Raw genomic sequence first — 27,115 nt, 5'->3', positions numbered from 1 at the left:
ACGTTTATCACTCTTATCACTTAAGAAATTTCAAGAGTTTTAGGAGCTCTGTACCAGGAAAGGAGATAAAGACCAAATATATATGTCTTATAAGTCGCAATATCACAAGTACCAAACAAAAATTTTTCACTTAACAGGTTTATTTTAGCAGCTCAGTTTTATTACATTCTACATATTTAATATATTTATATGTCTATCTGTTCTGCATAGATGGCATATTAACTTCTATAGTTGACTTTATTTGATATTTGCTGCTACCTGGCCTGAAGAGAGTCAGGAAGACAAAACTTGCTTGGTGGATACATGGTGCAGCATTTAACTTTTCAGCAGAACTTTACTTTGATGTAGGCTTCAGTGTCAGCTTTTCTTCCTCTTCTTTTTCAAATCCCGAACAGACGAGAGATCTTCCCTTAGGATATCGAGCACAACACTTACGCAGTTCTTGGATGACAGCCTGACACTTAGATTCCATGTAGTTGTTGGCTGAAAAACAGACAGGCAGACCCTAGTCATGATCTCAGAGAACTAAGGCACAGGGAAGTTTAGATCAGTGCTTCCCACTCTACAGACCTGGAAGAAAGAGGATGTACCCAAGTCCACCTAATTCTTTCTGATGTACAGACCAGTCAACAGGATAATTAGAAAAAAAAAGCATGATTTACAAAGTGGTTGAAAGCTATTTTTATATATGAATTTCCTTTTCTTTAAGGTTGAGTTAATAGCTTACGTGCCCTTTTCTAAGACAGTGGTGGCTGTAAGTGCAACAGAGGTTGGCAAACTGCAGCCTCTGGATAGAGTTCAACTCTTTTTTACAGCTGTGAGCTAAGAATGGTTCTTACATTTTTCAAGGGTTGCAAACACACACCCACATACCCACCCACACACTATACAACAAAGACCTTCTGGCCTCCAAAGCTAAAATAGTTCCTATTTGGCCTTCTACAGAAAATATTTTGTAGACCCCCTACTATACATAGAACTTAAGTCAAGGAGAACTTGACCTAAAGGTTCTAGGTCAGCTGCAGTTGATCTGAGTCCCCCGGTGCTAAAATGGGGTGCATGGGAGTTAGTCCAGGATTAAAAAAAAAAAAAACCCAATTCTGACTAGAAAGAATACAGCGGAGTGGCTGAGTCCAAGCTTGGAGCCAGACCAAAAGGGTTCAAATCCTCACTGTACCCCTTATTAGTTGTGTGACCCTAGACAAGTTATCTAACTTCTGTGTCAATTTCTCCATCTATAAAATGGGGGTCATAGTAGCATCCACCTAATGGGTGAAAGGATTAAATGACTCAATATGTTTAAAACCCTTATGGCTGTGCTTAATTCTCTTAGTCCTTCCAGCCCTCAGTCCTCCCACACTGTAGCCATGTGTTGCTAATTCAAATAAGGTAAGAATTTATTTGGGAAAAGAAACTGTGAAAAACATTTTCCTTTTTCTTAAATTTGGAGGAAGGAAAGAAAAGGATGAATAAAGTAGCATTACTATCATTATACATTAACATTTTAGATTAAGATTTTTATGAAATGTTGCTTACATCATAAAAAGTCTAAGAATGAAAGTTAAAAGTCAAAGGAAATACACAAACAAGAGTTTTCTTTAGTAGTGAATCTTTGGGTAAATTCTTAACATTTTTCCTTCAGACCCTTCTATATTTTCATGGGCATCCATCTCTATCTGTTACTTTAATAATGGGAAAAGTTATCAAAAACGTCACTTTTGAAGTTCAGAAAGCCTTGTAGCTTTTTCTATCTGTTCTGCCAATAATCATGTGCTGATTTTAAATAAATATAAAATCCTCTAGCATTTGGTCAAACTTATTGGCCAATTTAAAACCAAATTGGGGGAAAAAATCAAGTGGACAGATCACATCAAATATGCTTTAGTTGAAGTTTGCTTTTGCCTTTAAGACTTAGTTGCTGACTTTGGCAACCTGAATTCCAATTGTATTTTCAACCCCCATTTCTAACCTGATTGCTTTTAAGAAGTGGGTTGTCAGCCACAGTGAAGTATAACCAACCCATTTAAAACTAGTCTTTTTAAAAAAGGACTTTGCTCAGCTTAGTTATTCTCAACTCTGGCTGTACATTAAAATAACCTGGTTAGCTTTTTAGACTGATTCCTGCCCAGAACCCATCCTCAGGAAGTCTGATTTAATTGTTCTAGGCAAGAGCTTTTTTTAAAGCTCTTCAGGTGATTCTAATGTACAACCAGAATTGCAAACACGAAGCTTGGATCATATCACTTTTTATTTTCTCCATCTTTGATGAAATGAGAAAAATCTTCAGGATAATTACAGAAATATTACATTTGAGAGGAGCTCATATCATTTGTGATAAAAAGAAAAATTGGTCTCTTGTAGTTAGTTCACAGATAAAGTGAAAAAATATAAAAAAGCATTTAACATACTACCTTGTAAACATTTCTGTATTTCACAGGCTTGTTTCTGGCACGGATCCTTCTGCGGCATATCCAGAAAACTAAAATAAGAAAAATGATTTTTATTTTGTCTTTTATCCATAAAGACTTTAAAGCCCCTCTAGATGGAATTTTCTTCTGAGACAACCAGGTATGCTAGAAAACAATTGCACTAAAAAATACTCTTCCCATTCATAGGATGAATCAACTGTATTTTTATAATATCCATTTCATTCAATTTGGAAGACATAAATAGCTTTACATGAAAATAAAACCGTGAATTCAATCACCTCATCTTGAATATTGTAAACCAATTGTGGGCTAGAGGAGCCGATGCCACAGCCAAATAGGCCTGTCCACTGCTCAGATCTATCATTCACAGAACCACCCTTGGTAAATGATTAAACTCCTTGAGCCTTTTTCCTTATAATTCATGAGTAAAATGGGGACCATTCTTACCTACCTCAAAGCATTAATGGAAGGATTAAGTGTGATAAAGTATATAAAGTGCACAGAATAGTGCCTGGAAGGAAGGCAGTAAGGATTCAATACATGGTAGCTATGATTCCCAAGATTTTTTAGAAAGTAAAACCTTACTTTTAATGTACATAAACACTTATGACTACTTTAACTCAGAAAATTCTTTATCAGGTAGTAAATGATTTCCTAGGAATCAGCAATATTTGGTGCTATTATCACTTCCTGAGAAAGGTGCTAGTTAAGCGGCTAAAATAATTTTTGGAGCTCTTACAGAAACCAACTTATTTAAAATATCTGTAACCAGAGAATGAATTGAAGTGCCCACGATTTTGATTAGCAACCTCTAATAATTTGAAGGCACAATTTCAGAAAGGAAAAAGGCCCAGGAGCCTTTGTAGCTAATGTCATTAATTCAAATAACCTCTTTTTTCAGAGCCCCCTAAGTTCTCAGTAGATCCAAGTTAGGTCAGTACTGGGAGGGGAAACACTGGAGCAAAACCTAGGATATTTACAGGATGGGGGAAGGAAAGGCAGGTGAATTGCTGCAGGGCAAATAAGCGACAAATAGATGTTGATGCTGCTAGGAGCTGCTCTCTTCTCTCTAAATCAGTACCAAGTCCTTGGTGATCAGGGCATCTGTTCTGTAGCAGGTGCTGACTTTTGTGGGATTCATCAGATCCCAGTTCCAGCTGATGATGTCCATTAAAGGTTCTATGGCAATTTCCAAAGGAGTCAATTTCAAGTTACGTATCCTGACTAAGTGCTTTTGTTGACTTGCTTTCTGCCTACGTAACCCCCTCTCTGCAGTTCCATTTGTGGTGTTCTTCATGACCCTTCCTAAGCTTCTGTGTTCTTGAGCAGTTTTTCAACCCACTCCCTCCCCACAGGCCCACAGGTGGGTGCACTGCAGTGGTGGATGAAGTGATTGCCATATACTGAACAGAACAGAGGAGCATATCTTCCTAGAATCCCAGCACCTGGAAAAAAAATAGATCATTAAAATCACCACAACTGAATAGAGTGAAAAAGAAGAAGGGAGAACAGGGGAGAAATAGAAATACATACCAGGTTAATCATCAGGCAAAAGCTTAAGCAACAGCTCCTGTACTCCCCTGACCTGTCAGAAAAAGAAAAGTTTATAGAGTACTCTGTTGTAAGAGCCCCAATACAATGGAAAATGATTAAGCAACATGGGTACCATTAAATGATGCTGAATCTGCCACAAGCGAGAGTTGTTATCCATGTAGCGTTCCTCAGGGTAGAGTTGCCACATGAGAGGTAGCTGGGAGGTAAGAAGGTGACTTGGCCTAGCTGGGTCACCTAAGGGAACCTGAACTTGCTGGACTCGTGCCCTTAGGAAACTCGTCTCCTAATGGGAAAAAAATGACAAAAATAAAAGAAAAGATTTCAGGATTTTGAGACTGGTTAGACACCAAGTTGCTTGAAAGCAAAGTCAATTAAAAAAATAAGCAAAATGTAAACAGTTACCTCTTCCACGACGGCCACCCACGTGCGCTGGTATTCGTCGCGGTAGATACCCTCTTGGTGAACCCAGAGGTGATCGGGTGGAGCCCCCACATCCTCTCCTGCCATTCTGGGCTTTGGGTTCCAATTCTAGCCCTGCTTTTCTCCACCTAAGCCTGCAGCACCCGCGCACAGGACACAGGTGTGACTTTTTGGGTTTGAATGAACTCACCAGTGAGCAAGGTGACCTGGTACTAGCAACCACCAACCAGAACAAAACTCTTATATGTCTACTTGCACAGCCTAAATAGAGCCGAGGCTATCTGAAGCTCCCTGCAAGACACTGAAGTGACATTCAGCAGAGCCTCAGGTCATGCTAACTGTTGACTGTGAAGCACTCAGCTCCTCAGCTCAGTGGGGAGTTCTGTGGAAATGTAGGACTAGCACCTCAGGAAGCTGGGCAGTGGTGTCACAGTCTTTGCACTCACAAAGCAGCATCTGACAAAATGTAGGTAGCAACAGAGTATGCACAGGCACTTATTTGGGCAACAATGGACACGTGTGCCATATTCCCCAGGTAAAAGCCCCTTTCAAGCAATTCCATTTTAAAGGATTGTGAAGGCTGAATTATGTGCATCGCTTTGTAAATTAAAAGTTTGTTTTAAGGACAAGCAACCTATTTATCAGCTTACTTAGAAAGGTTACTTATAGTAGTTGGGCACTTCCAGAAGGGGGTTTTCATGTTAAGGAAAATATTTAAGGTAGCTTCATGGAATTTTGAAGCTGCAAAAGACTTTGGGGATCATGGTGATTTGGAGCTGAGAGCAAATGATCGTTATCCATCTAGGTCCTTGTTTCATTTTGATAATGCTTCAGGATGTCACAGGAACCCATTTTTCCACAGAGGTGTGCATTTAAATTCTGATTTCCCAAGTCAGAAGGCCAGAAAAACCCCTCTGCCGTTTGAGAGGTGTAAAGGAAGCAAACCTCCTGGGCAAACTCTTTCCATAATGCAGATTTGGCTCTAACCCCATAAGGATTTTCTGCCTAGCTCTGGATCTCATTTCAGGGCCTCACAATTACTTGACCTGCATTTTGGAGGAATGAATTGTTTGTACCTGGTTCCTAGCATCATGGCATCGTTTCCCTGTATTTCTACCTTTGACAGAGCAGATAACAGCATTGGGGCATCTGCCCCACAAAACAAAGGCCTCCTATTCTCATTGGGTGGCCTTAAGGTAGGACAGCAACTGCAGCACATCTCAGGAGGTTGTTAAACCATTATTGAGATTGTCAAGAGCAAATGAGATGCCAGAACACAGTATGATACAGCCCAGGAAAAAGCCAGAAAGAATTAATTGGGCTAAACCAAGCCCTCTTTTCAAGGACAACAATTTGATTTTTTTTTTTCTTAACACTGTTAGTTCACCTTCCAAGTAGATCTCTTAAGATCTTAAGAAATGGTCTGATTTCAGTGGATAATTTAAGAGCATCATAGTTGCTTCACCCATTGTACCCTGATTGGAGTTGACTCTGAGCCTATTGTAAGCTCCCATCTTATAGGGCTCCCTCATTTCAAACTCACCTAAAGAACCCCTTCTCCTTCACCAAATTCCAATTTCTCTCAGTGGCAACACCACCTCTCCTGATCTTGCAGACTCAAAACTTCTGAGTTATCTTGGACTTCTTCCTCTTCTTCAGTTGCTACATCCTATCTGTCACCAATTCCAGCAAGCACCACTACCACCATATTTGAGACAAACTTTCCCCTAAATACTAGGCCCATTTCTAGCTCCAAATCCTTGCTCTAGCTTTCTACTTGTCTAAAATGCCTCCACAAGCCATTCTGTTTATCTCAGTACCTTCTCTATGAAAACTTCTTGCCTCTTAGGACTACTGCAGCATTTATGTCTCAGCTCAAGCTCATATTTTGGCCTCTAATTATAAATTGCCTTTGCATATTTGCTTTGCTTATTTCACAAGCCTTGTCTCCCCTCAAATACAGTATTATAAGCTCTTCGATAACAGTAGTACTGGGCACCCTAAGTCTCAATATTAGTCAGTGTTCCTGTGAGTGAGTGGATATGTATGCTGAGAGGGGAAACAGATAAAGACCACACATACATGGACAGAGATTGATTCTCTAGGTATATTATATACCTATATATTTTTTCAAAGCCATTTTTTTTTCCATTTAGCAGATACAATTGTTCTGCCTCTCCTTTTCCCCAGGGCTTTGGAAAGGAGAGATACAAACAAAAACCAAGTAAATACTAATGTGAAAAAAATATTTATTAAAGTCTGGATTTTGAGTACAAAAGAAATAAGTATGGCCATTAAAAAAAAAAAGAAACCAAGTGTTAAGAGTTTCAGTACCATCTCACCTTCACAGACAGGTCCATTCACAGATAGACAACAACTAATATATTGACATTTAAATTTGTTTTGAATGAAAAGCAAAATTTTACTGGTTACACTGACATTAAAAGGAAATGATTCCAGTGGTATAGAGGGCAAACAAATTGGAGATGATAGTCTGAGTTACTATGAATTACTACAAAGAGGCCTATGAGTCACTACAAAATATTCTAAGAAAGGCAGTGTGATGTGCTGCTGTGACCTGAAGGCCAACATGCTGGGCATCAGTAGGATGAGCCTGGGAACAAACTCCAGCACATGACCCTGGACTTGTGTGTGCTACCACTCACCGAGATGCTGCCATATGAGCACGAACCAACAACATCCTTACCAGAGAAAAGCAAAGGCTGAATGACTAAGATTAAGATGAAGGACCATAAAATCATAGATTGTATAAATTGCAAACCATTTCCCTAAAATGTGATTCTTGGAACACTTGCCCCTAATTTTTTCCCTGGTCAAATAAGTTTGGGAATCTTTTAGTCATAAAGCTTATTAGTGTAGTAAAAGCTCTGGCAAGTTACACGGTAAAGAAACTTTAACAATTCCCAAATTTATTTGAGTAGAGAACATTTTTCTGCACATGAAACTTGTTCATAAAATTCAGAACCCCTTGAACTAAGATGAATCTCTTAAATCCTCAAGATAAACTCAGGCACAACGTGCAGTATAATACACAACATAAACCTCTTCCACTCAACGCAAAGGAAAACTACCATCTGCAAATTCAAATGGATTCAAAAAGTGTTTATATGGCTTTATCATCCAGTAAGGCACTAAAGCCGACTGTCCCCATGGGGGTCACCTTGATGTCATGGCCAGAGACCATACTGGCCTAGACAATTTCCTAGTAAGGCATTTCATAAATTATGTTTTAAATGGACGATATACAACATAGAAAGGGTTCCTTAAGAAAAATATAATTTACTTCAATTTCCAGGTGTTTGAACAATTTTTAAACATTAATTAGTTGGATATACTTATTTTCTTTGAAGTGAATTAATACACTGATTTAATTACAATGGGTGAAGTTACTAAGAACGCATGCCCTGGAGTCAGCCTGGCCTGGGTATGAATCCTGATTTTGCCACTTAATAGCTTTGTGACTTGGGAGAAGTTAACCTCTCTACACTTGTTTTCTGAGGTGTAAAATGAGAAATAAACAACATACTGATCATAATGGTCAGCACTTATTTAGCACTTATTATATGTTATATGTATATTGACTCTTTTAATCTTCACTATCACCTGATTAGATGGATACTGTCATTACCCCCCCATTTAAAGATGAGGGAAGTAAGGAATAGAGAAGTTAGGTAACTTGCATGAAGTCACAACACAGGTAGGAAGTTGTAGAGTCTGATTCCAGTTGGGGCAGTTTACATAGAAAGGTAATATAAATGCTTGGTAGAGTGTCTAGCACAAAATAAGCTTGCCATAAATTTTAAGAGTCCTTCTCTGTACTCCAATTAAACATTTAGAACTGTAAAAATGCAGTCATGAGCATTATAGAAGTTAGAGAATGTTGTTCTGATATTTGAGATTGACTAACAGCAACAACAAAGAAAAGGTGTTTTTTCTCTTGAAGGTGTCTAAAGGCACTTTAAAAACTCAAAATATTCTATTACTAAACATAATAATGAGAACAGCCATCGTTGTCCCATTAAGGCAGGGCATACAAGCCACGAACAGTAACTGGACATAATATATGGTGTAAAATTGAAACTTAAGAGAAAATTTAGATGGGTCCAATGTAATTGCACACTTCAAGATTTGCCCAATCTTCATCATTATCAAGACGAATCATGGAAAGAGGTGCCATGTGATCCTTAAGCATTAGGTAAAAATGGAGGTTGCTGGTATATATGTCACAGATAATTTCAGTGGATACGGGCCGTATTTGTGGGGGGACTTGGATTGGAACTGAGTTGGGAGAAAAGAGCAAAGCATCAACACCTCTTCAAGTAGCATCTTGGGAATGTTCCCTTTCCAGTACTGCCATGCCTGCCTGGCTTCAACACTGCACAGGGAATAGAAAACCAGATCAAACAAACAAACACTGATGGGCTGTGGGAGGCGGCACGGCATGTATTTTTCTTTGATTTAGAATGGTTCCTAAAATCCACGTGTAATTCCTAACCTTGGGAGTTGAAAGATCTGTACTTTTACCCGTGGCACGTTTGACATTCCTGAAAAGAAAATTACTTTTACATAGAATTTCACCATGTCTGATATCATCAAGACAAGGAGAGCTGAGGAAACTTATATTGTGGATATCGACTGCGATACAGCTGAGACCTTCAATAAAAACTGAAGTCCCTCATTCCCGTTCCCTGTATCGAACACATAAGATACCTAAAAGCCTTTGTAGAACATAGCAGTAGCCAAGCTTAAGAGTGATACTTTTTCAGATACAGTATAGCACTGTTTCTGGAAGAGGTTACTCACATGAATATAATGTTTCTTGGGCTAATTAATCCGCCTCAGGAGCAGCGAGGCTAAAACTTCCAGGTCCCCCGCCCTGGGCCACTCAAGCCAGGATCGGGACGTGAGCCTGGGGCGAGCCGAGGGGCATCCCGGGCCGAGGTCACCCGAACCGAAGTTATGAGGCGAGGGCCGGCAACCGGAAGTGGTCCAGGGAGAGTTGTACAAAATTCAGGGGCCGTAACTTGGAAACAAAGCGAAATAAAATAAAACCTGAACTGTCTTAGGACCGAATTTCAAAAGAGCGTCCCCCCTGGCTCAGGAGGCCGGCGCGCGCGGCGAGGCCGCCTTAAAGGGCTGTCCCCGGAGCGTGTAGGCCGCGTACGGCTCTCTTCAGCGGGCGGGCAAAATGGGCGCGGGCGCTCGAGAGGCGCCGGCCCGGCCGCCGGGGCGCCGCTCACAGAGCACGTCGGCCCACGACCCGCAAGCGCCGCCTCCCTGCCCACCCCGCCACCCGGCCTGACGCCCCGACCGCGGCCGGCTACTGCCCTCCGCCCCACGGCCACGCCTGCCCCAACCGGCGCGGGCGTCTCCCAGGTGCCGCCGGGCCGGCCCCGCCCGGCCCCCGCGCCCCACGCCCCGCCTCCGCGCGCCCCCCTCGAGCCCCGCCCCACTCCGACCGCCCCGCCCCGCCCCGCCCCGCCCGCGCTCCTCAAGCCCCGCCCCCGCGGAACCCGCGCTCCGGAGCACCCGGTTGGCCAGGCCCGGAGTGGGCCCGAGGCGGACGTGAGCAGGGTCGGACCAAGATGGCGGTGCAGGTGGTACAGGCGGTGCAGGCGGTTCATCTGGAGTCGGATGCTTTCCTAGTTTGTCTCAACCACGCTCTGAGCACAGAGAAGGAGGAGGTGATGGGGCTGTGTATAGGGGAGGTGAGTAGGTCAGTTAGCCTGACCGGAACCCTGCTGAGCAGTCGCAGCGTGTGCCCGGGGTGGGTGTTGGCAGCGCCCACGGCTGCGGAGGCTACAGGCACCTCTGACCTGGACCCTTGGGCTGATCCTTTGGAAGGTCAGGTAGTGGGGGCCCTGTTTCCTCTGTCTCTGGACGCTTGTTTAGCCTCCCGCAAACCCCCAGCGATCTGCATAATCCTCCGGGTGGGCCTTGCAGTTTCTCTTATAGTCTGTGGCTTTTCTCTAGATCTGGAGTTATCACCCCATTGACCAAAACCGCAAGTCAGGCTGTAAAGACATCGTAGTATAATGAGGACACCGGTGTATTAGGAAGCATCCAACCACGATTAGGGCCCCTGGCCTCGCCTCCAGTCTGCCTTCTGGGAAGCCTTCTAAGTGTATCAGAAAACCAGACAGAGAAGAGGGTTTCAAAGATGCAAAGGTTTCCACTGGGTTAAGTGTTGGAGAGGAGCAAAAGAGGATGAGGAGATAGACCTTACTTGTTTACAGTCCGAAGTAAGAATTCTCCAGTCTTTCATGCTGGTGTACAGGAACACATGACCCAAGTTTCATATAATCTACATCCATGTACATCAAACTAGCGTAATGTGATCAATAATGTTTTCTGCTTTTTCCCACTCTAGTTGAATGATGACACAAGGTAAGATTATATTTGTTTACTCATATCTTTTGATCTCTATGTCACTGTTAACTCAAAATTATGACAAGGTTGGCAATATTGTGTACAACTTGTATTTTAAGTTACCATTATGAGTCCGGAGTTCCCTCAGTGATACACTTTGAATTCCACCCCAACCCTGAAGGTTGGTTTCCACCTTACTTCCTACTAGGAGAATTTTCAGTTGATATATGTATGACCTTCTGTAAAAAATATGGGTAGGGGGTACCAGGATCATGAGTGAACCTGTGAAAGCTCTTACACATAGAATTTTGTTTACTCATACAGTGCTGTTATGTTCCGTTTTATTTCTTGATATGTTTTATGTTCTCTCTCTCCTGAAATGACAATGAAATACAGATAATTTTCTTTGCAGCAAATGATAAGCATATTAAGAAACATTTCCCCCTATTGACTCATTCCTTTGACTAAATTGTCAATGGCTTTCTGCCTCCCCCTGGTGGACCCTACAATGATCTCAGAGATGTCCAGGAACTTGAATGCTTGAGGAGGCAAAAGCTTTGGGTTACCTTTATTTAAATTTCAAAGCGTAGCGGAATGTGTATTTCTCAAGCCCACCTCCTTCATACCCAGGATTCTAGGAATTTCGCTTTGCCACCGAGCAGATTATGTACTTAGCCACTCTTCCTTTGTCTCTGCTAAGGTTTCATTGCAAAAACTTTGAATCTTGTTACTTTGCTTTAATATCTTTTTATATTCCAAACCTGAGTTCCTTTTTTCCCCCTAATTTATCCCCAAAAGGAGTGACTCCAAATTTACATATACCGGAACTGAAATACGCACAGTTGCTGAAAAGGTATGTGTGCTAGACTTTTGTATGATAGAAACTTTCAGTTGGGGAGGGATTTCTGTCCTCAATTTGATGATCTCAGCCAGGGATTAACTGGTTTGTGCAGGCCCACACTTGTGGCTGGGTAGGGTGTTCTCTCTAGTAAAATCAGATGAAAAGTATACTCATTAGGACTGGAACCTAATTTTTCTATTTGTAGCAAATTCAGATGAGTAATCGCTCTCAGCCCTCCTCCTTGCTGTTCTCTGCCTGATCTCTGGCCCTTCTCCCTGCTTCCTTGAGACTTTTGGCTGGTTTGCTTCCTTGAAATCTGTGAATTTCTTCACATCACTGTTATCTCAAGTCCCAATTCCTACTTGGGCAACCTTCTCCTATAAGCAAACTATCCATAACTTATAATTCTTAGTCTACCTTGATTTTTTTTCTTGTCTACAATCCCGCCTCGCCTTTTCTGGCATGCTCTAGCCTTCGTGGTGTAGTATAATGCTTTTCAACCTATACTTTTTGGTATAGGGCCATTTCATTGTTTTTCCAATATGTTGCAGGCCACTGCTTTTGTAAAATACGATAAAAATAAATTATGGCCTCTTCTCTGCCAAGCAGATGATGGGCATGGTAAAAACTATCAGGCAACAACTCCATCTACTTTTTACCCCTATATCCAAACTTCTCCATGTTAACCACTTTGCTTCCTTTCTTCCCATATCAAGGGAAGAAGTTTACTTCCTATCCAGAGCTACAGGTTCTTCAGAGACCTTGCTTATCAAATATTCTATTTTCTGAGTCTTCAACCTTTTGACAGGCTTTTTCCCCTTAGAATACAAATGTGCTTAAATTACTCTCATTTTCACAAAGGAAAGAAAAATAACTTTTCAATCCTGTATATTCTTGTAGTCACTACTCTTATATCCTTCTTTTAATAGCCAGACTGCTTGAAAGGATAGGCTACAATCATTATTATTTCTTTACCTTCAATAGTCACACATACCAAGATCTGGTTTCCAGCTCTCTCTCTTCAGCCACCTCCCCATTGCTATATCAGTGGATTATTTCTTGGTGCTTATCTTAATCTTTCTCCTCGGAACTCTGAACTGTCATTTTTTTTTTTTGTATCTCCCTATTCCTCTCCCCTCCCTCCCATCCATTATGGGCTCTTCATCTTCTGCATTAAATATTGGTATTCTCCAAGTTTCTGGCTTGGCCTCCTTGCCTTCCTGGAATGTCTTCTGGGCAACATTACCTTCCCTATGGCTTTAGCTACGGCATTGAAGTTAGACAGATCTGTCTTTAAATCCTTCCTCTGATACTCACTCTGTGACTTTGGGCATGTTGTCTAACACTCATTTGTAAAATAGACATAATAATGAGTGTTTTACATACATTACCCAAATCCAACTCTCCCAACAATTCTATGAGGTTGGTGACTGTCATTATCACTGTTTTACAGTTAACATGTAGTGTAATATTAGTTTCAGGAGTAGAATTTAGTGATTCATCACTTACATATAACACCCAGTGCTTATCACAAGTGCCCTCCTTAATACCCATCGCCCATTTAACCCATCCCCCTGCCCACCTGCCTCCGTCAACCCTTAGTTTGTTCGCTATAGTTAAGGGTCTGTTTTATGGTTTGCCTCTCTTTGTTTTTTCCCCTATGTTCATCTGTTTTCTTTCTTAAATTCCACATATGAGTGGAATCATTCGGTATTTGTCTTTCTCTGCTGGATTTATTTCACTTAGCATAATACACTCTAGCTCCATCCACATAGTTGCAAATGGCAAGATTTCTTTCTTTTTATGGCTGACTAATATTCCATTGTATATATATACCATATACCACCTCTTTATCCATTCATTAGTCAGTGGACATTTGGGCTCTTTCCATAATTTGGCTGTTATTGATAATGCTGCTATAAACATTGGGGTGCGTGTATCACTGGGGGAGTTACCAAGTTAATAAATGGAAGGCATTTTTCCAAGTGCCTGACACATGGCAGGTAGCCAATAAATATTTGTTGTTGTTAATATCCAGTAGATAGTAGTTAATATCAATTATCCCAAGCTCTAGTACTTCATACACTACTGCCTATTTCAAGTTTAGCTAGACACAGGCATCTTTTCTTTTTTTAAGATTTTATTTATTTATTTGACAGAGACAGACACAGTGAGAGAGGGAACACAAGCAGGGGGAGTGGGAGAGGGAGAAGCAGGCTTCCCGCTGAGCAGGGAGCCCGACGCGGGGCTCGATCCCAGGACCCTGGGATCATGACCCGAGCCGAAGGCAGACTATTAACCACTGAGCCACCCAGGCGCCCCTAGACATAGGCATCTTAAACTAACATGTTCAAAACTGAACCTTCCCTCTTCCTCAAACCCACTCGAACATTCCTCTGCCACAGTAGTTCCCAAGCCTGGGGGCACCTTGGAATTACCCATATTATTTCCAACACTTCATCCCAACTGCTGCTACCTTATTGGAGATCCTTATTCTTTTCTTGAATACTCGCTAGCCTCTCCCCAGTCTTCTTGCCTCGAGTCTCTTGCCTCTAGTCCTGTCTTCTGATTGCTTAGGGTGTGATCTTTTGAGAACATAAGTCTGACATACCTCTGCTTAAAATCAGTGCATTTCCCATTACCTTTAGGATGAAGCCTCATTAGTTAAGCATTCAGGGCCTTCTTGATCTCATTTCTATTTATCTCCAAGTTCTAACCATGGTAAATTATGGCATTTTCCAGTTTATGCTGTACTGTTTCATTCCTTGTATCTGCTGGGTATTATGCTTGGACTGCATCCCTCTCCTCTGCTTGGTTAATTCCTTAACCCCTTGCAGGTGCCACCTGTCTCCTTTAAGGAATCTGTCTCTCTTCCTGGACATGACTACTGTATCCTGTTTATCTTTGTGTACTTAGGCCCTCACGTATATATGTTGTATGGAATGAACATACATTCCCTAAAATAGGAAATTAGTGTTTACCTGCCCATGAGCCGTGGAGAGGCATGCCAGGGGGCACAGATTTCTATAAAGGGCCTGATGGTAAATATGAACGTGGCCAGATTTTGCCCAAGGGAGGCTGGGCAGGCCATATTTTGCTAGCCCTTGCTCTATACCAAGACAGAGGAGCAAAAGCAACTGGGTTTTAGTACTTGAATTCCAAGACTGAAAAGGCGTAGGGGCCAATCTAGCTAAGCTGGAATATCTTATGTGACTATGACTATAACAGGCTTTCTCAAGCCCGTCAGCTACCAGTGGCTTTCAGGGACATCTGTCAGTCCTTTGTGGCCTTTATTTATGTTTGCCTTATTTTGTTTTTCATCTATGTCTGGGCTGTTCTTGCCATCCTACCCTGAACTTCGTTTCCTCCTTACTGAAATCTTATCTCACAATAGAGAGAGAAAAGAGTCACCCTGGGCATCAACTCATACTAAAATACATTGCCAGTCTTAATGATGTAATTTTATTTTTCAAGAGTCCATGCCCTCATCTGGAATTCTGTATTAATTTGTATGGCCAAATAGATACTAAACTTCATAAGTTCAGTGACCTTATCTTTTTGGTAGATGTTGGCATGGCATATCCTTTTCCATCCTTTTATTTTTGGTCTTTTTGTGTACTGATACTGAAAGTGTGTTTCTTATTAGCAGCATATAGTTTTTAAAAAATCCAGTCTGATAATCTTTTTAATTGGAGTATTTAGTCCAATTATATTTAATGTAATTATTGATATATATATATGGGTTATGGCTTTATCTTTTTGCTTTCTATTTGACTCACTTATTTGCTATTTCTCTTTTTTCTTGCCTTCTTTCAAATTAATCAGATATGCTTTATTATCCCACTTTGAGCCTCCTTGTTATAACATTTTTTTTTTACTTTCCTTTTAGTGGTTATCCTACATATTTCGGTATGCATTCTTGATTTTTTAGTCTAATACAGGTTACTATTTTTACCATTTCCCTGATAATGCTAGAACCTTAGAACACTTTAGTTTCATTTATACCCTCCCACCTTTTAGATTAGTGTTGTCACATATTTTAATTCTATAGATATTTTAAGCCCCCCTGTGGCATTGTTACTACTATTTTGTACAGTTAGTACTCATTTGTATTTACTCACATATTTTACCTTTTACAGTGTTTTTCATTTCTTTCTTTGTATCTGGGATTTTCCGTCTGCCTGAAGAGGTCTCTTTAGTACTTCTGTGCTGATAATGAGTTCTCTCAATTTTTTGCATCTGAAAATGTCTTTATTTTGCCTTCATTTTTGAAGGATATATTCTTTGAATATAGAATTCTTGGTTGGTAGATCTTGTCTTGATGCACTCTAATATGTCACTCCATCCTCTTTAGGCTTTCATTGTTTCTGTTGAAAACTCAGCTTTTTGTCTTGTTGCTCCTTGAGAGGTCAAGGGTCTTTCTATCTCTGCTTTTGATTTTCTTTATTGTGTACTCTGTGCCTGCCAGACACTGTACCGTTGCTGGGGATAAAAATATAACTAAAACATGTTCCCTTCCCTTCAGAAGCTTATGTTCTAGTAGAGCAGAAAATTATGTCAACATGATATAAACTGTAGTGAGATATGTGTGTATTATAAAAACAGTTGTATGGGAAGGGAGAATGACTAATTCTTTACAGGATGAGCAGGGAATTTCAAGCTGTGAAAGAGTTCACTTGGTGGAAAAAGGCACAAAAGGCAACCACATCTGCCAGTGCCACACCCATCTTTTCCCATGAAATTCTTTTTTTTTTTTTTTTTTAATTAAGAGAGGGAACACAAGCAGGGGGAGCGAGGGTGAGGGAGAAGCAGGCTCCCCGCTGAGCAGGGAGCCCGATGCAGGGCTCGATCCCAGGACTCCGGGACCATGACCTGAGCCAAAGGCAGACGCTCAACGACTGAGCCACCCAGGCGCCCCTTCCCATGAAATTCTTGAACCATTTCATTCTTCTGATTTTCACTCCTCTGTCTTCCTTTTTGGCTCCTCTTAGCCTACCTCATCCTAAACATGGGTACCCCCCTTAATTCAGGCCTGGACCTCTGCTCCCTCTCCCTACACTATTCCTTGACTCTGTTAACATCTTCTCATCCTAGGTCAGCTCATTTTCCTTCCTTCCTGATCCTTTTTAAACTTAGATCTGCCAACTGAGTTTCAACCTGAAATTTTAGAGGTTGTCCTTGACAACTTCCTTTCCTCTGTCACCCATGGGCCATTAGCAACCAACTCTTGTGGATTCTTAATGAGTCTCAAATCTGTTTTTTCCATCTCTGCCATCCACTTAGCCCAGTATTTTATCATTACGTCACATCCAGGCTACCTGAAACAATATCCTTCCTTCCAGTTCATCCTGCAGATCATGGTATTTGAGGTCCCATACATTTTTATTCTGATCTTAATCTTACTGTCTGCCATTCCATCTCAAGTTCTGTACTTAAACCAGTTGGCCAACATGCCTCCCAAACATCTTACTCACATCCATTTGGCATCTCTAGAAATTCTGTGTACACACACACACACGCACGCACACTCACACACTCTCAGAGCAGCCAGGAAATAGTACACTTGTTGGCCAATGAAGATTTTTTTCTAATCTAAGTGACTCCTTTCCTCTAAGCTCTTGTAGCAGGGATTTACTACATTATTTCATTATAGTTTCATGTATGATATTTGCTGCTTAACCAAACTGATGGCATTTTGAACATGTGGATGTCAGTCTCTGATTGTTAGCCTTGGATTGTCATACTCTGACTTGTATCCTTTTCTGTGAGAGTATCTTGCACGTAGTTGTAAATCAAATGATTATTAGTTGATCATTCAAAAAGCTCTTCCTTCATCCAAATATTAGCATTTATGTTTTTGTTTTGAAATGCATATATTGAGCTTGGATGCCTTTTATTTGACATATTCTGTTACTCATGAGAAAAATGTCAGTTTTCTAAATGCAGTTTTTAACCTGATAATATAATACAATACACGTGTTATTGGAGAGAGAGAGAAATAAACATTTCTATGGATTTTCCTCTAGGTTGACACCGTCAGAATTGTTCACATTCATTCTGTCATCATCTTGCGACGTTCTGATAAGAGGAAGGATCGAGTGGAAATTTCTCCAGAGCAGCTGTCTGCGGCCTCAACAGAGGCAGAGATATCCTTACTGGTCAATAAGAAGCTTTTATGTGCTCTGGGACTTCCAGGCCAGGCTTCTCTGTTTGCTGCCTTAGCCTGCTTGAGGAGATTTCACAGGTTTTCTTCCTGGTGACTCTTTCCCAGTTTTCCTATTTACCCATCAGATCCAATTGTTTGGTTAATCAGAATTTCTTTCCATTTTTCCTTTTGAGTGGCTTTTATTGGAAAAATTAGAAATTTTTAACATTCCTGCTCTTAAATGCCAAAAGATCCCAGGGTCAAATCCTGTGACAATGAACTCTATGGGGGAATTCCCTCCTCCTTCCTTTCATTCCTGCACTACCCCTCTCCAGTCCTCTGCCCCCCTCCAAGTTTTCCTAATATGATTTCATTTCTAGGGCCTTGATGATCTTGGTCTCTATCCTTTGGAGAGATTCTCTTTGGAGGCTGCCTCTCAAAAAAAAAAAAAATGCATTGCTGAAAACTGAAGGCAATATTCCATGTTAAATATAACCAAAAAAGGATCAAATGGGACATTTGCTTCCTATGATCGGGACTTCCATACCTCAGCTATAGCAGGTTAAATTTGCATCAGTGGCTTTTAGTAATTCATTGTTTTTTTGATTAAGTTTATCTTGTTGTCAATTAAAAAGTAACTTTTAAAAATGGGCGGTTCACATGCATAGTACAAACTTTAAAAGGTACAAAAATATGTACAAAGTAAGATTTTCTCTCCAGCCTCTATGCCCCAGTTCCCTCGTGGTCTGTCCCTGGACATAACCAGGATTATCAGGTTTTCATGTATCCTTACAGGTGAATTCTGAGCATACAGAAACATACACAGATATTTTCTATTTTAAAAAAACTAATATATGATAGCTTATGACTTTGCTTAACAGTGTATCTGGACTATTGTTCACATCAGTACATAGAGGTCCCTCATTCTGTTGACTGCAGAATATAGCCCTTGATGACTATTCTGTCCTCATGCGGATGTTTAGGTTGTTTGTAATCTTTTACTGTGCTGCAGTGTAACCTTGTACATTACTCGCACTTCACAAATGTGTGCATGTATCTGTACAATCTAGTCCTAGAGGTGCAACTGCTGGAGCAAAGGTTATGTGTACTTGTAGCTGTAGCTGTTTAACCAGTTTACTCTGGCAGTATGCAAAAGTGCCTGTTTCCCTACACCTTCATAAACACTGTGGGTTATCACAGTTTTTTGTTTTTGTGCTACCAGGCCAGGGTATGTCAAAGCTATTGATTGATGCCAATCTGATTGGCAAAAAATTGTATCTTATTTCTTGCAATTTTAATTAGCATTTTTCTAATTATGAGTAAATGTGATCAGCTTTTAATTTTTAAGAATCATTTATTTTTCTCAAAATTATCTGGTTATTTCCTTTGCCTATCTTTCTATTGCTTTGGAAATCTTCTTAATAATTTATAGGCACTCTGTGTTAAGGAAATTAGCCCTTTGTGATAAGGATAATGATTTTTCTTAGCTTATTCATGGTGTGTGTATTTCTCCAATCAAATTGTTTTTGTATTTTTATATAATCACATGTATCAGTCTCTTATGGCATGTACCTTTTCCATCTTTTTTAAAAACTCTATTTTGAAATAGATTCATGGGAAGTTACAAAAATACTATAGAAAGGTCCTTGTATCCTTGACCCAGTTTCCCCCAAATGCTACATCTTAAATAATTGGCGATACAATATGGAAACCAGAAAACTGACACTGATACAATGTGTGTCATTCTGTTGCCCTTTTGTCACATGTGCAAATATATGTAACCACCACAGTAGTCAAGATTGCAAAATTATTCCATCACCATGAAGGTCTAACTTATGCTCCCCCTGTATAAATCACACCCACTCCCTCAAGCTCCCGCTCCAACCCCTGGCGACCTCTAATCTGTTCTCCGTCTCCCGGAATATAATTGTATACAAGATGTTTATTATTGTGATTATATATTGTAACTTCGAACTGAAACTAGTCCATTTCCAAGATGGGGGTATGGCTGGAAACACTGTTGCATGTTATTGCACTTTGACATTACAATGACTATCTGTTAAGCATTTACTAAACATCTTGCATGGGTTACCTCATTTACTCTTCACTGCTGTTGGAAGCGGAATTTCCCCAGCCTGCAAGCTGAAGAAATGGGTTTAGAGAAGTTAAGTCAGTTTTGGCATTTAAAAAATTATTTAAAAAGTATTCTTTCTCAAGATTTGCTGTATAGAAAGGATTATTGTGTTTTAATGTAAGTAATTTGCAGGAAAACAAATCAGCATTTTATAAGATACCAGCAGAAGTCCCAATGAGCAGCAACAAAAGGGGACCGCTTCTTATCCTTAAGTTGAATTCTTATCTCAACTTAGAGCCTCAGGTAGAGTTATGGGAAATTTTTGTTTCTAGAACAAAGGAGGAAAATATTCTTTGGTGGTCTATTTCTAGACACATGGGGGTCTTTGTTCATTTGGTCTCTGAAACCATCCCAATTGCTATTGTTGACACTGGCAGGCTGCCAGAGAGAAATCAAACAAATTTTTTAAATCTTGTGTTTCTTTTTCAAAACCGAGTAGGATGGAGCTAGAGAGAGGCTAGAAGATTACTCAAGTTAATAATGTAAGTGAGTTCCAAAGATTTAGATAAGCTTCTTTTCAGATAGCACAGTGTTAAGTATTTAAGTGATCAAACATTAGCTAAATTGGATTAGGAGAATATAACTATATATGATAATGGAAGCCAGATGGATTCTATTTTTATATTTTAATTAATTAATTAATTTTTAAAGTAATCTCTACACTCAGCCTGGGGCTCGAACTCACAACCCTGAGATCAAGAGTTGCATGCTCTACTGACTGAACCAGCCAGGTGCCCCAAATTGATTCTGTTTTTAAAAAGAAATACCTTTGGCTTTAAATGGGAGGTCTGGGAAATTCTGGGGATTAACCTTATTTCATTCTTTTGTTGACGTTAAATTATAATAGGTTTATTTTATTTTATTTTATTTTTTAAAGATTTTTATTTATTTATTTGACAGAGAGAGACACAGCGAGAGAGGGAACACAAGCAGGGGGAGTGGGAGAGGGAGAAGCAGGCTTCCCGCTGAGCAGGGAGCCCGACGCAGGGCTCGATCCCAGGACCCTGGGATCATGACCTGAGCCGAAGGCAGACGCTTAACGACTGAGCCACCCAGGCGCCCCTATAATAGGTTTATTTTGAACCTCAGGATGCTTTCTGAGCCCTTACTAGCATCACCAATTTTGTTCCCACAAGTTGAAAACACCTTGACAGACACACAGGTTGGCTGAACTAACAGGTCGCCCCATGAGAGTTGTGGGCTGGTATCATTCCCATCCTCATATAACTGTTTGGCCTTCACATGTTGGTAAGTATTATAGGCTTGCAATATTTGTTGTTTTTATTTATATGTTTTTTAAAGATTTTATTTATTTATTTGAGAGAGAGAGAGAGAGAACAAGCAGTGGGGAGGGGCAGAGGGAGAGGGAGAAGCAGACTCCTGGCTGAGCAGGGAGCCCGATGCGGGGCTCAGTTCCAGAACCTGGAGATCATGACCTGAGCTGAAGGCAGACGCTTAACTGCCTGAGCTACCCAGGCGCCCCATGTTTGTTGTTTTTAGAAATCAGTATCATCTTTCTCTGTTATATGAACGATGGTTATTTTAAATCATACTTTAATTATCCTTAAACAGGTGCCCTTATTTTTATTTTGCTATGTTTTAAAAGTAATGATTTATGTCATACTATTTTTAATAGAGATAAAATTTTAGCACTCCATTTTGACTGTTTTCAGGATACCATTACTAACTAAAGCCTGACAATTGGCTGATATAAAAAAAATTAAATTGTAACTGAAAATTGCTGACTGCTGAATACCACTGTCCAGTACACTCCCATTCGGAAGACTTAAAGGTGTGAGGGGTGAAATTTACAAAATTGAGGTTTAACACATATTCCATCCAGCTGTTGAGGCTCTCAACCTACTTCCTCACCCCACTAATCAGTATAATGTAACAAAATTGTTTTCTCTCTTTTTATCTTTATTGCTTTTCCTGAATCATGGTCATTTTGTTGTTGTTGTTGTTTGTACCTGACTCTTGAAAGAAGTAGAATAACTTTGCTTGGGGAAAGTGAACTAACATTCTTGGAGGAATGTTAGTTCCTCCAAGGAACTAACATTTCCTCTCAGGGACAAAAGATCCAAGCTGCATATAACCATTTGCTAATGATTTATGAATGTTTTCTCCTCTTATCCTCATGGTAACCTGTGAGTTAGAGATCCTCCCCGCAGTGTACTGAGGAGTAAACTGAGGCTTACATCGGTTAAGTGCTCTTTCCACTGTGGTGTTCTCTTTCTAGTTATAGGGGCTTGAGATGATCGTAAGTTCTATATTCATCTACACCACGGTATGAATGCCAAAAAATCAATAGCAGTGCAGTCTCAGACTATAATAATAGCTGAGTGGTCCTCTGTATCTAGAGTAATGGGTGGGCAGGGATACTTCTCAGAATCACCTGGGAGAGCTTTTATAAAATGTACCTGTCTTAAACTCATCTTTCCCAGCCTGGACCTGCTATAAAAACCTCTGGGAGTAGGTCCTGGGTGGGTATATTATGAAAAGACTCCTCAAAGAATTCTGGTGCATAGTCCCAGTTAAGTACTGATATAGAGTAAGGGAGATAATAGACTTGCTCTATTTCTTGCTGACAGAAACTTACCTGACCTGCTGTTAACGTAAGAGTGACATGCCTAAGATAGCTTGTATTAACAAAAAATATATTTCAATTGGAAAAGAAAAAAGGTTAAAGCTGGAACTTGCAATAAAAATAAGGTGTTTTTAAATCTGTTTCAGACTTAAAAGTTGATAAAATAGTACAAAGAATTCCTGATACTCTCCCCCCAGATTTGCCACATTTTCTTCCATGCTATCTACGTGTGTGTGTGTGTGTGTGTCTATGTTTTTTCTGAAGTATTTGAGAATAAGTCACAGCCAGTATTCACCTTAACTCCTGAATAGTGTTCGGTATGGATTTCCTAAACGCGACGATATTCTCTTACATAATCACAGTGTATTTATGAAAATTGAGAAATTAACATTGAAATAATATTATTTAAATTACCTTATTCAAATTCTTTAGCTCGCTAATTTCCTAATAAGGGTTGTTTTTATAGCTATAATGTATTCCTGTAAAACCTTTATATCACTGAATAAATTCAGTGTTTGATTTTTATCTTTTACTCAAAAATAATAGCTATTTTTTTTCCTGCCACCATCAACACTAAAATCAGATTTGCCTCAAATTTCTCCCATGGTTGTAGCATAGCCAGAGAGAAGTAAGTACCAAGCACTAATGAAAGGAAGGCTGGAGTGTATATATTCCTGAACGTTATTGTCACTATGGTAATGAGTAGAATGGAGAATTTTCTGGCAAAAAAAAGAAACTCTAAGAACTTAGGAAAAAAACTTTATCAGTCTCTGAAGTGGAACACCCAAAAAGTGTTCCGAATTCAGAGAATGATTGAATTTTCCTCTCAGGGGCAAAAGATCCAAGCTGCTCAACAAGAACCTAGGGCTGTTAGGAAAACAAAGTCACTGCAGAATGTAACTGAACAAAAAACCAACTCTAAGTAATGAAATAATATTAAGGAGGCAAATGAAAATAATTTAACACAAAATAAATTTAGAGACTAGAGCATTGAGATCTTACCTTGAAAAAATAATAATACGTAACTGGGTAAGGAAAAGGTATAAATAACAAAATGGAATAAAGGCAATAGAAAGTTCAGAGAGTTATTATAGCAGGGGAGTTGGGAATAGCAGCTTTGGATTCTATCAGGGAACAGGTCTGCTAGAATCTCATTTCAGCCACTTACTGGTTGAGAAGATCTTTTAACTTTTCTGTGTCATGGTTTCCTCACTGACAGAAAAGGGGAACGTGTTATCAGAACAGTATATGAAATCATGTATAAGGCATTCTTTCCCATGCTTAGCACAATAGCAAAGATAGATACCAAAGCATTTATCTGTATAACTCGACATGGAGAGAGCATGATTATCTAAAGTTGAAGGGCAGACAACACTGGAAGGATTAACAAAAATACTAAGATCTCAAAACTATAGATAAAACTAAAGAAAAAATCCTCTCCCAACTAAGCGGGTGTTCACAATGACAAGATTGTTGTGGATTTCCAGAGCCTAAGGAATTTTGTAGATACAAAGATACATAGCTCATCTCCAAATGGCTGTTTAAGAATTGAGTGAAACAGGTGCCCTCTTAGCAAGTCTTGGGAAAAAAATGAGTAATGATTTAAAGTATGTATGGTAATTATGCTTAATAGGAATGACAAGTGAGAAGGAGTGAAAAATGATTATTCAACAAATTTATAAGATACCTGGATGCAACAAGGTAGTCACAGTTTCTGCTGGTTTGGACCTTACGATTTTGTGAGGAAGAAAAACAGTTAAAGTACTAAAGGGGAAATAGAGTAACAACAATAAGGAAGAAATAAAGAACATTTGCACCAGCAAGTTGAAACAGCAAATGTAAAAATAAAAGCCTTAGGACTAAGAAATAAATACAAGAATAAAATGTCATTAAAGACAAGCTTTATAGAGAGGGAGACAAACCATAAGAGACTCTTAATCTTAGGAAACAAACTGAGGATTGCTGGAGGGGATCGGGGTAGGGAGATGGGGTGGCTGGGTGATGGACATTGGGGAGGGTATGTGTTGTGGTGAGTGCTGGGTGTTATGTAAGACTGATGAATCACAGACCTGTACCCCTGAAACAAATGATACATTATATGTTAATTAATTGAATTTAAATTAAAAAAAGAAAAGACAAGCTTTAAACTTAAAGACTTTAAAATTAAAAAAAAAAAGAAGAAAGACAAGCTTTAAACCTAAAAAAAATAACAGGCCAGGTTAAGCTATATGGAGAAAATAAAAGTCACAGTTACATCATTAGGAAAAGGGTGAGACAAGATAGGCCATTCTGTAATAAAAGGCACAGTAAATAATGAAACTAACAATGTTAAATTATGTTCCCCACCATAACAATAAAATACACAAAGGACAAAGTTTTACATATAGGGAATAAAATGGAAACTGGTTTGGAGTAGAACTTGATAACCCACTTTCAGAATCTTATTCCTTCAAGAGTATAATGTGAGTCTTTTGGCTTTGGATTGGGTTTTGCAGTGAAGGAGCAGGGGTATAGAGAAAGTATGTGAACAAAGGCAAGGGTGATGTGGGTCAAACACACCTGCTAACACTTTAAAACTTGATTATTAAAGAATTTCAGACTTACAGAAAAATTGCAAGAACAGTATAAAGAACCACATTCAATAACTGTTAACCTTTTGCCACATTTGCTTTATCATTTTCTCTATACACATACAATTTGAGAGTAAGTTGTAGACATGATGCTCCTTTATCCCTAAATACTAAATTGTCTATTTCTCAAGAACAAGGATACTTACTTCCATAACCACAGTGCAATTATCAAAACCAGGAAAATTGACATTGATATCATCCTTTTATGTAATCTACAGAACTTATTCAAATTTTGCCAGTTCTCCCAATTGTGTCCTTTGTAGCAATTTTTCCTTTCCAGTCCAGAATTCATTCTCAGATCATGCATGGCGTCTAGTATCATGTCCTTTTAGTTTCGATGTGGACCAGTTCCTTAGCTTTTTTGTCATTCCCAAACCTCTGAACTCCTCACTTCCTCCTTCACGCTCAGTGGATAACACTGCTTCCTACTTTATTTATTTTTTTAAAGATTTTATTTATTTATTTGACAGAGAGGAAGAGAGAGAGCACAAGCAGGGGGAGCGGCAGGGAGCCGGTGGAGGAGCAAGGAGCCTGGTGCAGGACTTGATCCCAGGACCGTGGGATCATGACCTGAACCAAAGGCAGACACTTAAGGGACTGAGCCACCTAGGTGCCCCTGCTTCCTACTTTAATAAAGGAAATAGAAGTCATTAGAAAGGAATTTTCTCCACTTCTCTTTACTCACTTATCATTAGGCTCATCTCCTTTTCCCTCCTCCTAGCTAATACCCATCCTTCCACTCTGGCTCTCAATATTTGCCTCCCATGACTTGAAGAACTTTACACTCTTCATTGTGCTTCTCTCTCCAACATCTCTATCCCTTTCCACTGCACTGGGTTTTTCCCATCATTTATTTGTTCCTTCAACAAATAAATTTGAGTGTCTACTATGTGTCCAGCCCTCCTCAAGGTGCTGGGGATAAAGCAGTGAATGAGAAAAAAAGACCTCTGCCTTCATGGAGCTTTACCTCATGTTTAAGAAAACAACAAAAATACTTGCCAATCCCACTTCTCCTTCAGGTCAAAGACATTTCTCACTTTTCATTCACACTCTTCACCCTGCTCTAGTCTGCCTTCCAGTCCACTGAAAGTCATTAGTGACATCCATGTTGAAAATCTAGTAAACATTAGGGGTGCCCGGATGGCTCAATCAGTAAAGCGTCTGACTCTTGGTTTTAGCTCAGGTCATGATCTCAGGGTCCTGGGATTGAGCCCCGTGTCAGCTCCATGCTCAGTGCGGAGTCAGCTTGAGATTGTCTCTCTCCCTACCCCTCTGCCCCTCCCTCACTCACATGCGTGCTCTCTCTCCAAAAAACAAACAAAACAAAAACCAGAGAGAAAATCTAGTAAACATTTTATGTCTCCATCTTATGTAGCATTTGATACTATAATGATTCTACTCCTTAAAAACACTTCCCAATTAATGAGGAGTGCTTGGCTCTTAAGGATAGAAACTAAGCTGAGGCTGAGAGTTGAAATACCTTGTCTGAAACCAGAGATGGCTCATAACTGGAGTCAGTATTTGAACTGAGATTTGTATGAATCAGGGACCTAAGAATTCTATTGCATCTCAGTTTGACTGGTTAAGTGGGAATGCTATTTATGAACATAGGAAATGGAGGACGAAGTGTAGGTTTGGTGGAGAAAGAGATAGTTGAAGTTATGTCATACCCACACCATTAACTTACTGAAATTTTATACATAGTTTGCAAAAGAAAAAGGGAAGTGATTTAAATAGTATAGATTATTTAATAAATCTCAGGAGACTTGGCATGGTTTTTAAGTTACTCTTATATATGCTTTATTGTCCTTTTAAGTATATATGAAAAGGAGAAATGTGCCTGTAGCTATGTTCATAATTTTAAGATCTGCTCAGTTCTTTCTTATGGAGTGAGGTAATTCACACTGCAACGAACAGTGATATATTAGGTAATTACCACCAAAGTTGGGTTAAATCAACCTCCCATGACAGATACAGGCTGCAAC

The 27,115-nt window shown here is 39.8% G+C and overlaps 3 protein-coding genes across 5 annotated transcripts in view; 1 reads left to right on the top strand and 2 right to left on the bottom strand.

Moving 5' to 3' along the window:
* Positions 1–122: 122 nt before the first annotated feature.
* Positions 123–9,438, bottom strand: CMC4 (C-X9-C motif containing 4). Of its 3 annotated transcripts, none has more exons than XM_006736916.3 (3): positions 9,228–9,438; positions 2,412–2,479; positions 123–483 (listed from the first exon to the last, which is right to left on the bottom strand). In XM_006736916.3, exons 2-3 carry the CDS (start codon positions 2,467–2,469, stop codon positions 335–337), a joined length of 207 nt encoding a protein of 68 aa, XP_006736979.1. In that variant the 5' UTR covers positions 2,470–2,479; positions 9,228–9,438; the 3' UTR covers positions 123–334. The 3 variants fall into 3 exon arrangements, with proteins under 3 accessions (XP_006736979.1, XP_030887733.1, XP_030887732.1); XM_031031873.2 differs by lacking the exon at positions 9,228–9,438 and adding an exon at positions 3,511–3,640; XM_031031872.2 differs by lacking the exon at positions 9,228–9,438 and adding an exon at positions 3,410–3,543.
* MTCP1 (mature T cell proliferation 1) lies at positions 3,737–9,366 on the bottom strand. Its single transcript, XM_006736915.3, has 5 exons — positions 9,228–9,366; positions 4,386–4,537; positions 4,096–4,266; positions 3,963–4,014; positions 3,737–3,874 (listed from the first exon to the last, which is right to left on the bottom strand). The coding sequence occupies exons 2-4, from the start codon at positions 4,488–4,490 to the stop codon at positions 3,967–3,969; spliced, it is 324 nt and encodes a 107-aa protein (XP_006736978.1). The 5' UTR covers positions 4,491–4,537; positions 9,228–9,366; the 3' UTR covers positions 3,737–3,874; positions 3,963–3,966.
* A 496-nt stretch (positions 9,439–9,934) lies between the features above and the next one.
* BRCC3 (BRCA1/BRCA2-containing complex subunit 3) overlaps positions 9,935–27,115 on the top strand; it is a 57,948-nt gene continuing 40,767 nt past the window's right edge. The window contains exons 1-5 of the mRNA XM_006736913.3: positions 9,935–10,132; positions 10,795–10,811; positions 11,592–11,646; positions 17,661–17,780; positions 21,074–21,161. Coding sequence (XP_006736976.1) covers positions 10,010–10,132; positions 10,795–10,811; positions 11,592–11,646; positions 17,661–17,780; positions 21,074–21,161 — 403 coding nt within the window. The 5' untranslated portion in view covers positions 9,935–10,009. The remainder of the gene's footprint in view (positions 10,133–10,794; positions 10,812–11,591; positions 11,647–17,660; positions 17,781–21,073; positions 21,162–27,115) is intronic.

This window comes from Leptonychotes weddellii, chromosome X (assembly GCF_054177405.1).
Source record: "Leptonychotes weddellii isolate Sample4059 chromosome X, ASM5417740v2, whole genome shotgun sequence".
Lineage (NCBI taxonomy): Eukaryota > Metazoa > Chordata > Mammalia > Carnivora > Phocidae > Leptonychotes > Leptonychotes weddellii.
The sequence above is the reverse complement of the archived record's forward strand: the minus strand, read 5'-3'. Positions and strand labels throughout refer to the sequence as shown.

Coding starts and splice junctions, on each gene's coding strand:
- CMC4 (XM_006736916.3), bottom strand. CDS start 2,469: ATGCCGCAGAAGGATCCGTGCCAGAAACAAGCCTGTGAAATACAGAAA. Junction 484..2,411: donor AATACAGAAATGTTTACAAG/GTAGTATGTTAA, acceptor TCTGTTTTTCAG/CCAACAACTACATGGAATCT.
- MTCP1 (XM_006736915.3), bottom strand. CDS start 4,490: ATGGCAGGAGAGGATGTGGGGGCTCCACCCGATCACCTCTGGGTTCAC. Junction 4,267..4,385: donor GGGTGGCCGTCGTGGAAGAG/GTAACTGTTTAC, acceptor TTTTCCCATTAG/GAGACGAGTTTCCTAAGGGC. Junction 4,015..4,095: donor AGATTCAGCATCATTTAATG/GTACCCATGTTG, acceptor TTTTTCTGACAG/GTCAGGGGAGTACAGGAGCT.